General features: G+C 34.7%; 3 protein-coding genes across 3 annotated transcripts; 1 reads left to right on the top strand and 2 right to left on the bottom strand.

Annotated features, from left to right (window-relative positions):
* Nucleotides 1-389: 389 nt before the first annotated feature.
* Nucleotides 390-2,049, bottom strand: LOC107420894 (uncharacterized). Its single transcript, XM_060817408.1, has 2 exons — nt 1,587-2,049; nt 390-1,167 (listed from the first exon to the last, which is right to left on the bottom strand). The coding sequence occupies exons 1-2, from the start codon at nt 1,653-1,655 to the stop codon at nt 898-900; spliced, it is 339 nt and encodes a 112-aa protein (XP_060673391.1). The 5' UTR covers nt 1,656-2,049; the 3' UTR covers nt 390-897.
* A 1,429-nt stretch (nt 2,050-3,478) lies between these two features.
* LOC107420931 (uncharacterized) lies at nt 3,479-7,458 on the bottom strand. Its single transcript, XM_016030015.4, has 7 exons — nt 6,759-7,458; nt 6,396-6,484; nt 6,146-6,284; nt 4,963-5,058; nt 4,693-4,815; nt 4,213-4,475; nt 3,479-4,070 (listed from the first exon to the last, which is right to left on the bottom strand). Exons 1-7 carry the CDS (start codon nt 6,919-6,921, stop codon nt 3,960-3,962), a joined length of 984 nt encoding a protein of 327 aa, XP_015885501.1. The 5' UTR covers nt 6,922-7,458; the 3' UTR covers nt 3,479-3,959.
* Nucleotides 7,459-8,819: 1,361 nt separating this feature from the next.
* Nucleotides 8,820-11,493, top strand: LOC107420877 (origin of replication complex subunit 2). The gene is made up of 6 exons (XM_048475375.2): nt 8,820-9,115; nt 9,219-9,325; nt 9,774-9,906; nt 10,199-10,493; nt 10,775-11,002; nt 11,115-11,493. The coding sequence occupies exons 1-6, from the start codon at nt 8,984-8,986 to the stop codon at nt 11,312-11,314; spliced, it is 1,095 nt and encodes a 364-aa protein (XP_048331332.2). The 5' UTR covers nt 8,820-8,983; the 3' UTR covers nt 11,315-11,493.
* The last annotated feature ends 2,263 nt before the right edge of the window (nt 11,494-13,756 follow it).

Genomic DNA, 13,756 nt, shown 5'->3' on the forward strand with positions numbered 1-13,756 from the left:
GATATTGGTCCCGTTAAATGGGGACCAATGTTTAATATTATAATGAAATTCGCTCAGATAAAAGTTGGATAACAATGGCCTCTATAGGAAAATTGGAGCATTGTTTTTATTGATTTTTGGTTATTTTTTAGCATGAAGTTTCATTTCTTCAAAACTTCAACCTGAAACACGTCCAATCCAGAAACAAGAGGAAAAGAATCTTCTTATCAGACAACGATAACCCAAAATCAAATCCTAATGGTCCACACGTTAAATTGCATATTTTTTCCCTTTCGATTTTCAGAATTTTATGATATTAATACCAATAAGAATGTTATGTCCCAAAGGGAGGGAATCAAAGTTACAGCAGAGATCCAATTTAGATCCAAGCATTCTTATGATAAAGAATATATAAACAAGTGGTCAATATTTCGAGATAACATAACGAAGCATCCTTACAAGTAACAATTATTGTACTTTGGGTGCATCCTAAAATACAAACTTCTCCAATTCCTTGTAAGTTTCCGTTTTCTAACTTTCTACGAAAAAAACCAAGATTACAAGAGTCATGGCAAAGAAAAAGCACGATTTTGTAATGGATGGCACTCGTTTTTTACCATTTATTGATAAGCAAGCAGTATCACCAATCAATTGGATCAATATAATCAGTTCAGCTCAGCTCAGAGACATTTTCTGTGCAAACCCCCAAGCTACCCTTAATGAATCACAGAAAGATTGCAGTCTAGAAGTAGAAATGGAGCCATAGATTGAGTTGGTAAATTTCTGGAGAGGAGACAGTGCAGCTGATCAGCAGCAAGAGCAGAGTAGAGGTCTTATCAGGTAGTCAAGAAATGTTAAAAAAGGAGGTGAACATACTCAATCAAGCTTTGGCTAATTGCCGCAGCCAATGCTTGCACATTAATCTGCCTTGTATGCTCCATCAGAGCTCTTATTATTGTCTAAGAGGGAATCAGATAAAGAATCAAGGAAAGCAGTTGCACGGGCATACTCAAGATTAGAAATGGCATTATTAATCTCTGCCATTAGTGTTTCTGGGGACATTGGTAAGGTTTTCAGACCATTAAAAATGCTCAAACCGCGGCTTCCTTCAGTCATCTGCCTTTTTACCTGCCCTCGTAAATCTGGTCCTGAACTACTGCTTTTCCACATTATCCCTGCCTGCCTTCCCTGCACAATTTACTCATTCCAGTTCAGTCACACACAACAATTAAATAGTCCCAACTCTCAAATAATAATTACTACTAAAATTTTAGCTTCCAAAATCTAATGGCAAATTAACTTCTTTTCCTCATTTTCTATCCTCTTCTTCCGGTGAAATGGATTCAACCAGATATTATCAACAACTAATACAAGATTAAAAATCGAAAAAATAGGGAAGATGAACTAAAACACTTTGTGGATGCATAGACCGATGAAGAAAAATGAGAGGGGGGAAAAAAAAAAAAAATCCTAATTTGACAAAAAGAAAAAAAGAAAAATATTCCACACAAGATTCTCAAGAAAGAAGAAAGACCGATGGAAAAGAACCCAAATCTAGTTATGGTCATATCCGGAATCAACAAAAGAAGCAGCTAAGAAAGCCATACCTGGTAAGAGCTACTCTTTAGCAAATCCCGATTGGCTGACTGACTGGTATTCCCTCGGAATTTTATCATTCATTAACGGAAGACCACCAAAGTTTGAGTCTTGGAGCTTTTAAGAAGTTGGAGGTTGAAGACCACACATATTTTGACTGACTCTCTCTCTGACTTTGAGAGAATCGAGAGAAGGTCCTCACTCACTCCTATCCTAAACCTCTACAGCTGCCCTTTTTGTCAGCCCAATCCAGTACATGGAAATTGATAGATCATCGAAATATATATATATATATATATATATGTATATATGGTGAAAAACTGATTTTGGTTGAATTGTTTAAAATGGTACTGTTTCACTTAGAGGAGTGTGTGTAACTTTCTCAACAATACCTGAAACAGAAGAAGAATAGAAGAAACTATAAAGGACAAGGAAGCAGAAAATTTTAAGAGAGAGTTTCAAGAGATAATATTGGTGTTAATATTTGAATATTTTACACCTCTAATTTTATAAGGATGCTAACTCAATTTTCAACTATTTACCAAAAAAAAAAAAACTCAATTTTCAACTCCCAACAAACTTCAACTCCTTCAATTATTATAAATCTCTTATTCTTAAAATTGTCCCAATTCCTACTCTCTGCTCATTGATTGTCATCCACATTTTAGAAAATAAATCACTTTTTCTTCCATCAACTGTTTAAAAAATCAACTCCAAAAAGGATAAAGAAAGATATGATCTTACACCGCAATCAATATAACCTAATTGATAAATACTATAGATTTTATAAGTTCAATTTCTTTTCCGCTTTTTTCAACCATTAATTTATAAGAAAAGTGGCCGAGACCGTAAATTTGCTGAGTATTTCCAATGTCTTATATGCCTTGAACAATCTATGCCCATAACTCATTTTGAAAATTATCTAGGGCTTGCAAGAATTTCTTCATTAGTTGCATCTTCTTTCAGCTTACTAGTTCTAGCATTTTCATTCATTTACCCTTATTTCACACAATAAGCAACAAATGAGCGTGTATTATCACTTATTAGTAAATCATGAAGTCACGTAGTCATGTCAACTAGATTAATAAAGAGATATTGCGATTTGTGCCATCAACCAAATTGTGATATTATTTTATTTTTTTAAATATTAAAATGTTTACTAAATTTATTTATTAAATAATACATTAAATTATTATTTATTGATAAATTTATATCATTTAAATATAAAAATATTAAATAAATTAATCAAATATTACCATATTATTTAATAAATAATTTTGATAAATCGAACATTATTAATAATATTATTATTATTATTTTATGAAATTCCAAAATGCAATTATATTTTAAAGAAACTGTAAGGAAGAAATCATAATTTAACATTGAATATGCTTCAACCTCCAACCTACCGTGACAATGAGGGGCCTCCTTCCAATTCCCAAGGCCCATGTCCCTTCTCGTCTTGTGATGTCTACACTCTTTTTACTAAACAAACAGACACTTTATGTTATCGGGCTGGGCCTCCAAGAAGTCGCACTGTACGCTTTTCTTATCGATTACCACCGATTACCGGTTAGGTTAATAATATAAAAATGACAGAATTGCCAATCGTTTATTTTAAAGTTTCTGCATTTCGGGTATGCTCCATTAGAGCTAGATAAGCAATCCGACAACATCTCTGTAGCTGGTGCTCAAGAGTCAAGCACCAGTGGGGGAGTAGGACCTGTAGGACCAGTAGGCGTGGGTCACGAATTCACGGGTTAAGTTACTTTTATAAGCATCAATGTTGTACGGTTTTCTTGGGTCATCATTTACTGTACAAATTTATTATCTACCATAATTATACTGGGTCTGAAGTTTCATAAATAAATTATTTATAGGTAAAAAGAGTCATTCAATACGATGGTGAAAAATGCAGTGACAATAACCATTGAAATTCATTTGAGAGAGCATTAAAGTGCTCAAGAATTCAAACACACCCTTATAATGAACAAATTTTGACCCAACAATAATCAACGGACAAAATGCTTTTTCCCTTCCAAGTAACGAATGGCCGCCATGCCATACCCGCATTGCAGAAAATTACTTTGCCTTGTCAATCAAACAAACATGGATGCTTAGTCTTACGACTCACTTCCTCCTCCCCCGCCACAAACCCCCTCTCTATATCTATTTTTCCGAAAAAAGAAAAAAAAAATGTGAACCAAAAAACAGAAAAAAAAGAATCTCCCTGTGTCTATAATGAAAAAGAAAACATGTTAATGAACCCAAGGAGAATGATACATATTCCAGTGGAGTTAGCTTCCTGCGTGTTGTGTAATAGTTCCGCAACCTGATAGAGTTTGCAGTGGGAAAATGTTCCCAATTTGTTGGCTAAAACTCAATTACCCACTGACAACACCTGAGACCCATGGAACAACCAATGGTGCAGTCGGATGGGAGTTTCTGTATGAGTCTGGATACTTGTCCTTGAAATTCCGTCTTGGCTTTTCATCCTGAATTTTTCATATTGTAAAACAGGAAATAAGACCCGGGTGAATCCGGATAAAAATTAAATGAAACCAGTAAGAAACTCCAAATAGATGGAAAGAAAACAATAGATTAGCCAAAAAGATCACGGGCAGGGTTGATTCTTACATATTTGAGCCAGCACTCTTGATGTTTATGTTGATAGATATCTGGGGAGTGGCACCCTGTCTCAGATGGGCAATAAACCCATATATTACATTTCCTTTCACCTGGCTTTGCATGTCGAGCCTGATCCAAACAAGCCTGACAGCAGTCTGCTGCACTCTCTTTGTGGTGGCTAAGCCCCCATTTAACAGCAGCACCAGCATAATCTGTATGAAGTTCAGTATGGCATTCGGGTGGAAGTGGCCTGCCAGGCAAAATTTGATCCTCTGTACAGGAAAAAGTATTAATCAATAAATAGAATAAACATCTGCCAGCCAAAAGAATTGCATACATCTCTCAGTTTTAGCTAACCAGTATAATAATGATCTTTAACTTCCAAAAAGATACTTCAAAGTGAATATAGGTTTACAATTTTACTCTACTTGAGAAGTGGGTTTATGAGAGAGAGATAGAGGGAAGTTCCAGTAGAAATCTATAAATTACCTATTTCCTCTTCACCGTCAGGTTTATCATCATGTTCTGTATTATTAATTTCAGGTGGTATCCAAAGGCCAATCTCTTCTGACAGCACTGCCCAATTGGACTCCAGAGCTCTTATCAGCACCTCTACAAAAAATGTTATTCATATTATCAAAAGACATGGTTCAGTAATAGCATAGATATTCACTCCAGCCCCTGAGAGAACTAGAGTATCATAGACAAACATAATTTAAAAAACACAAAAGCATAAGAGTTTAAAGGCAAATTACACACCTGCTTCCTCATGCTCAATGGAATCAAAAGTCCCTTTCCCAACGGTTAACCGCTTAGTTTCATTTAGTTTTTCCTTGCGCCAGTTTTCAACAGCTTCTGTTATTAAAACAAACAGCAACAACAAGATAACTAGCAAGAACGAGCCAGAAGCAGACAGAATTACAACTTATACCAATAAATAAAACAAAATTTTTTTGGAATTGGTTGAAGAATCAAGTAGCTTATTGCAACAGCATAATTGCCTATTTACATTAACAATAGCTGATAATCCTTCCTGGAACATTATGAATGCATTAACTAAATTCGTTTTCTTCCTTTTAACAAGTACCAGAAGAAATTACCCAAAAAGATCAACCCTAGATCCCTAATGCTTCCTCTGATTTTCTCCCATAAATCACTTACTATCTCTTATCTTTAGCAGCAATCTTGGACTTGCTTCCACTGCTTGCAGGATTTCAGTTATCCCTTTCAATTTCCTCATTCTGTGGTAGATTCCATATCTATTTCTGCTTTTCTGTCACATCCTATTGTGGCCAAGCTCTCTTGAAAATCCAAGCACAGAAAATTTCCTCCATTCCCAAAACCTTTAAATATATTAGGAGTCCATTTAGTCGACTTAACTCCATAAGCAAAAAGCCATATTGTGTCCAAATAGGAAACAAATGGACCTCATCTTCACAGTTAACATTCTTTTCCATCAAATTTAGAGAATATTATTCAAATCACCATGATATATGAGAAAGGTAATCTCAAGGCTATATGAAGTCAGCATGAAAAACAACCAAAAACCTTCTTTGATCATCCTATACATAAATCTGCATTAGCCAAACCATCAAATTCATTTTCATCTTTATTCGCCTAACCTTTACACTATCTCTTACCAATAATTTCACCATACCACGTTGGCTATGACTAATAGTATGCAATTTTGCATAATAGACCAATCGTTTTTGGCAGAACAGGATTGCAAAATATTATTCATAATGTAGGTTGTACATCTTTTCTACCTTCATGCACAATCATTTAATAATTCACTAAACTAAATTGGCTAAAATGTTTCAGCCAGCTGCAAAATGAAAAATGTAATGGAAATTGGGAAACACTATTACTTTGGAATGCGAATGAAGAATTAAACATGCTATCATTCACAAGGATCACGTAAAAATTGAGAAACACCAGTCACCTCTCTGCTCACTGATATTAGCATTGGCACTCAAGGTTTTCAACCTCTGAATAATCTCATCCATTATTTTCTGTTTGACATGCTGCTGCAATTCAATCACTGTTACGTCTCTGGAAAACTCGTTTTCGAGCTTCTTCACCTGTCGACATGAATGATAGCAAGCTTCATTTAGTCAACTTAGAGCAAAACACTGGGAACTAATGGCTCAAGCTATGCATCATCAAAATAAGTCCTATCAACCAGATCTTACCAATTTAGCAAGCTCTACTGGTTCGGCTGCTCTACGAATCCGAACTGATTCTTCCATTTTCCTAATCTGATCTGGGGTGTACTTAACAACTGAAAAATAAATAAATAAATAAATAAACAAATCCCTTCATCAACAAGCATTTAAAATTGAAGAACACCATAAATTCCAAGTGGGCACAACAGAAGACAAGTGGGTAATTAAAGACATCAAAAACTAATATCGAAATTTGCCTCAAAATTATAAAGAAAATTATGAGGTTACAAAAAAACAAAAAACAAAAAAAGTTCGGAGATCCCCAGAACTCAACAAACCCAAGAAAATAACAATAACAATAGTAGTAAAGAAAAGAATAGAAAGATATACCGGCACGCGAATCGTTATCGGAGTAGACGTATAAAGAAGCGTAGAGGGAGCGCAGAACGTAAAGAGCAACAACAATGTTAATGGAGCAAACGATGAGAGTGGTCCTCTTGTACGAACATCCCCATTTCCCTCTCCCTTGATTTCCCCATTCTACCCTCGCCATCTTCTTCTCCTTTCTCCTTCACCTTCATCCCGCCATATCCCTCAAAACCCTCTCTCTCTCTCACACACACACACACACACAAACACTTAACTCTTCGTTCCTCTTATCAGATCGGCCACCACGTAGATCACAACAAACCCAAGACAGACTTAGCTTCTACTTAAAAACACCCGACACCAGCCGTTATCGCTTCTGCTTTCCAAAAACAGAAGGTGAAAGTGTTTTCGGCTTTTCCCTTACTTTTATTTTGCTGTGTGTGGGGATTTTTTTCCTTTTTTGTTGTCGACGAGACGATTTGCACTAAGCTGGCTTGGCTTCTACAATTAGGAGGAGGATTAGAGTTAAAAAGAATAAATATACCAAAATTAGAGGGTGTACTTTGATAATTGTGGAAATTTGCCTATAGCCTGGTGAGAATTATTAGAGGATCGGCCGATTATTTTCGATGATTCCTTGATTGTTGGTAGGGGTGGTGGTGGAGTCGAGTGTTTTTTTTTTTTTTTTTTTTTTTTTCCTGCCTTGTGCGAGTGCTAGCGTGCGCTTGGGGTTGCAGTGTCTCATTTATTAAAAACCTCCCATATTTTATTACTAATTAAATAAATAAATAAAAATTAGTTTGTTTAGAGGTCAAAAACTCGAAAGCTATTTGATATTAGTTGATACCTTTGCTCGTTAGCCATGTCACTGCTATTTATTCATGTCTGAAGCAAATACCTATCATCTGCTTAATCCCCTTTTTTTTTTTTTCCCTTCTTTTTGGTAGAATTTTTGTACTAAAAACATTGTTTGGAATTTTCCTATTTATTTATTTACTCAACTTATGATTGGCTATCTATCATAATCATCCTGGAATTAACTTAAATTTATTTTATTTATTATAAAATGTAGCTTCCTATATATATTTTATTTCTTATATTTAAATTATCTATAACTAAAATGTAAGTTTTATGTAATAAAATATAAAGATGTAATTAATTAAGTTTAAAATTCATAAACCATGTCTTTAAAACAATAATTTAATCGAACGAGTGCAAGCATCGTAATCACAGCTTAAAAATAAATAAATAAACAAATGGTGAACTGCCTGAGTTATCCCAGTCCGAAAATCGAGTGGTAGTTTAAGCTTCGACAAATTAAATTTGATGAAAAAATATCTTTATAATTTTAATATTATTTCTTATGCTATTTGACTTTCATTTTTATTCATTTTAAGCTTGAGGTGATCAATTGAAATTGACTTATTGAAATGTCCTTGGTTCTAGTCTATATTTATATATTCTTATGAAAAAAATGTTATAATTCATTTAATCTCTAGATTTATAACTGAGTTTTTAAAATTAATTTAACATACTTGCCACGTTTTCTAAAAAGGTTGATGATGATGAATAATGATAGGTCCCCAGTAATAAAACCACATGGTAATGATGTTGATAATTATGATGATACTTGTTAATTAAGATGTATACATGGATTGCTTTCTAAATTGGCATTTGGCAGTAATGTTATCTTTTTTCTGAAATTACAAATCTCAGTCCCCTATGATGTTATATTATAACGTTGAAAAAGAAATAAAAAGAAAGTAAGTTGCAGTCCTCATTATTTTCTTTTCTAGAATTACAAGTCTCCAAATTTTGTTAGAATTAGAATCATGATTCATGATTGATGAATAGTATATATATATATATATATAAATAAAAAAAAGGTGTCCCTTTCTATTCTCCATAGCAATACTCCATAGCGGAAACATTGGACAATTAAACTAAAGCCCAACCAGGAGGATGTAGTATCAATAGACAGGCCGTTTGACTAATAAAACTAAGAGTGATTGGGCTTAGAAGGATCAACCCAAACTCATAATCGATCCGTATATTCAGCCCAGAAGGGAAAATCGCGGGAAAAGTGGAAGACTGTAGGGCAGGAATTGTCATTTTGCAGATGGGTTTGGGAGGCCAGGAGGTTGGAGCAGGACGATGACTGTGGTCTGTAATTGAATGCTGGCAGTCTGTAATTGGTAAAGGCTGAAGGGGTGGAATTTTCCCTGATTCAATTAAGGATTGTAGTAATGGAGATGAACGGAGGAAGTGATGAAGAAGAGTTCGGGTTTTCCAGAAACTACTTTCTGGCAAAGGAGTTGGGCGGCTCTGGAAAGAAATCCACTCATAAGCTCTCAGATATCAACATCGTCGATGAACAGGTAGGTTGAAGTTGAAAACCTCTGGGTGGTTTTTGAATACTCGCATTTTTCTTATTTAGTTTAATTTAATCTAAATTAGTGCTTAAAAATGTCATATGTGCAGGAACTGAGAGCAGCGGCAGATAACATTGAGCCGAAGCATGAGAAAGAGATCGAGGACTTAATGAAGAGTTATAAGAGTTTGTACCCCAGATGGGTTTTCGAGCTCAGGTATACCAACATTAGCAGATTTCAATTTTTGCGTGGTTGTTTATTTTTATTTTTATTTTTTTTATGCTTTGCCCCTTGTATTAGGTGCTTTGGATAAATTAGGTGGCTGCCTTATTTGTACTTCTTAAAGACTGTGAGGCTGTTTTTTTTGTGCTATATATATTTTCTTATTTAGATTTCCATGTGAAAACTCGATGAAGACCTTTATGTTTCTAATTTCAAGTGCATATTACTTGCTTTTACTTTTGAGTGATGATGAATCTGCAACAGTTTCTATGACAAGTGACAAGGTTTCTTCGAGTATAACTTTGTAATTTCTGTCATGTCTCATGCAATGAGTTGATTTCTTTTGAGTGTTGGTCTCTTAGCCTGTATTGAGTCGATTATAGCTAATTCTGGTACGCCTCTTTACATATATATATATATATATATATGTATTTATATCTAGGTGTGGATTTGGCCTTCTAATGTATGGATTTGGATCTAAAAAGGCATTGTTGGAGGATTTTGCTTCATCAGCACTTACAGAGTATTCTGTACTTGTAATCAATGGCTATCTCCAGTCAATTAATATAAAACAGGTACATACACTGAAATGCGATTCATGGGTAATAGGTCATTGTGTTATCTTTCCCTACTCTTTGGCGCTATCTTATTTGCAAAAAAATGAATATAACAAGGAGAAAATGAAAACCCTCTCCCTTGAATAAATGCCTGTTGAGCAAACAAGCAGGGACAGGGCATAGGTCATCTTTCTTGTCTGCAAACATGTTAATATCCAGGAGAAATGGAACAGCATACTAATTAAAAGTAAGAGGCTTAGAGGCCAAGTTGTGAGAACCGAGATACTGATTTCCTTTGTTTAAAATGTAGGTGCTGATAGCCTTAGCTGAAATTCTATGTGATCAATTGAAGACCAAACGAAAGACTTCTTCAGAAAACTTATCGAAAGTTCGACAGTCTTTTAATTCAAAATCCATGGATGATCTTCTTGCATTCTTGAATGGTCCACATGTGGACGAAAATGATTGTTTCATATGCATTTTGGTTCACAACATTGATGGGCCTGGTTTAAGAGACACTGAAACTCAACAATATCTTGCACGCTTAGCCTCGTGTTCCCATATCCGGGTGATTGCATCTATAGACCATGTCAATGCCCCACTTTGTAGGTTTACTTTTTCTGTAATTTATTTTACAGTTTGAGAATGCTAAAACTAACTGTTGGCATATTTACTATTTTCACCCTATTCCTTATCATCTCTTTATTCAATAGCTTTATCCATTATGATGTTGGTCTTGAAAATTACCTCCATATCTGTAAATGCACAGAGTACAAACCTATACCTCTTGATTATACAGCAGTAGTGTTACTTCAACATTATGTTATGTTTAATTGTATTCAATCAATTTTGATCTGATTGTTTACATACTCTATTCTGTTGATAGTGTGGGACAAGAAGATGGTGCACACCCAGTTCAATTGGTCTTGGTATCATGTTCCAACTTTTGCAGCGTACAAGGTTGAAGGAATGTTCTTCCCTCTGATCCTTGCTCATGGCAATACCACCCAAACTGCCAAAACCGCTGCGATAGTTTTACAGAGTTTGACACCAAATGCTCAGAGTGTTTTCAAAGTTCTTGCAGAATATCAGCTGTCTCATCCTGATGAAGAAGGTAAGCAGATGTGGATTCTGGAACATATGGATGTTTTGGTTTAACATGCATATTATATCCTGGAGCCTAGCAAATTAGTACTTACCATTTTCAACTACATATTTTACTTCAGGGATGCAGCTTAATGATTTGTACACCGTCTGTCGAGAACGCTTCCTAGTGAGTAGCCAGGTTACACTTAACGCTCATCTGACAGAATTCAAAGATCATGAGCTGGTTAAGACCAAAAGGCATTCTGATGGACAGGATTGCTTCTACATCCCTCTCACATCTGAGGCGCTTCAGAAACTATTACTGGAGATAAGTCAGTAGTCTTTCTTTGAGAGGTTGGGTTGCCTCTTACATTGCTTTGTATCAGAAAGTGTGGATTTTAACCAAAAAAAGAAAAAAGAAAATTGGGATTTAGTTAAAATGAAAGCAAAAGATAAAGAGGCCTTTGAAGGATATTTGATAAGTGCAATTTGACCAGGTGGGCTGTCTATTTATCCAAAGTGTGGTTATTATCAGCTAGTCGTATACATCTACTAAAAGACCTTTCTACACATTTTCGTTTCACTTTCTTTAATTACTATTAAAACATTACATCCGCATGACTTCGATAAATCTTATCCTCATCCACTCGAAGACTAGATGACTTTGATAATATCTGGGAAGCGCGTACGTATAAAGGAAATAAAAAACAGAGGAGAACAAAGTCAATCTAAAAAATTATAAAATATTGGAGTGGAACTTGTCAACGCAATTGCATTGAAGACCCATTCTTTAGGGAAGCCGGCCGAGAGTTACGTAACGGTGAAGCTAGTAAAATAAAATATTAAATAATAATAATTAATATATTAAAAGAGTATAGGGGTATGAAAGGGTTCGGTTAGCATGTTGAATGGCTGGCAATGTGAAGGTGGTGGAGGTTTTTATGCGTGGTTGAACAACCTTGTGTGATTTCCGAACTCGGAAGGAAGGTTTGTAACGTGACGCTGACTGGGTAGGTATGGGTAAATAATAATAACATTTTATGCTTATTTTTTTAACACTTTGAAATACATATTAATACATATTTTATTTAAATTTAATTCATTTTTAAAATTTTTTTATTATGAAATAGTGTCATATTATCTATGGAATTAACAATTAAGTGTAAACAAAACACAATCAAAGACCCAAAAAAAAAAAAAAATGAATCCTAATTCAGTAATACATATACATACCTAGATTTAAAAACGATAAGATAGTCACGTATGCTTAACTCATAATCACCTGTCTGCTAACTCAACTATCGTCTAATATATCGTACTATACCAAATATTGATGAAGAGGAAAAAAGGAAATTGCTTGATAGCGTAAAAAGAGTCTGGTAGTCAATTATCATCTGTAACCAAAATCATATACGCCTATACATCGACTAGACTCCTAATTGCTCTAGTGTTTCATCTTCAGCTTGGATAAAACCCGATTGCTTGTTCTTGGATTATGACTATTCTATTGGAGTTTCTGTTTATAGTCCATTGAAGGAAAGCCTAAAAAAAGCATTAGCCTTTTAAAGTCTTGACGGTAAAAGTGGGTGGTCATGAATTTACACTGTGTTGCCGTTTACGTCAACGAAGCAGAATAACTACGCCATTGAACGTATACCTGACAATTCGGGTTGGTGGGTCGTGTTCGTGTCAACCCGTTTAATAATCGTGTCAAAAATGCCTAATCTGAATACGACCCATTTATTACTCGTGTCAAATACTTAAAACACTAACCCGACCTGTTTATAAACAGGTCAACACGACACGACCCGTTTAACACGATTATTTTAACGGGTCGTGTTGACCTATTAACCCGTTAACCTGAAATTGACCTATTAACCCGAAAACTAACCTATTAACCCGTTAACCCGAAAATTAACCTATTAACCCAAAATTTTTTTTATTTTTTTTTTATTTTTATGTTTTTGTTTTATTAAAAATGTATTTTTTGTTTTTAAAAAATTAGTAATAGAAAATTATTTTTATAAAATTTTTAATTTATAATATTTTTTAGTTATTAAATATTATATTAGTGATAAAATATTAATTTAAAATTAAATTTAAATGGGTTGTAATAGGTATATAATCGTGTCGGGTTGAAACTGACACGTTTAATAAATGGGTCGTAACGGGTCAATTTCGAGTTAAACAGGTCAACCCGAAAATGACACGATTATTAATCGTGTTAAACGGGTTGACCCGATTATGATCCGAACCCATTTATAACAAACCCAAACCCATTTATTTCGTATCGTTTTCGAATCGTATTGCCGTGTCATGATCCAAATTGCCAGATCTAATTGGACACGGATGTGGCTTTCCATGGAATGATAACCACGATAATGTCTCCACCCTAAACACGGAAAAACGGAAAAAAAGAAAAAAAAAAATTTGTTTTTTTTTTTTTTTTTCTTTTCAAAGTTATTTATTTATTTTTTTAATTTCTTCTTGGGATTGGGGATTGGATAAAGAGCGCCATCATGCTATTCTACTCACGGTCGTATATTCGTTCCAAGTGCTTTTTTTTTTTTTTTTTTTTTTTTTCCACTGGGATTTTGTTTAAAAATCTTTTGGTTGACTCAATCCGATATAGACATTCACCAATAAGGTACTGACAAGACCAGGGGAGTAGGGGTATTTCTGTAATGTGAATGCCCACTTAACACATCTTATAGAGGACGTGGCACGGTTTTTGTGGCGAATAGAAGCCAAGTGCAAGAATCTAAGGCTACCCAGTTGCAGG

The sequence above is a fragment of the Ziziphus jujuba genome, chromosome 5 (assembly GCF_031755915.1).
Source record: "Ziziphus jujuba cultivar Dongzao chromosome 5, ASM3175591v1".
In the NCBI taxonomy this organism is placed as follows: Eukaryota; Viridiplantae; Streptophyta; class Magnoliopsida; order Rosales; family Rhamnaceae; genus Ziziphus; species Ziziphus jujuba.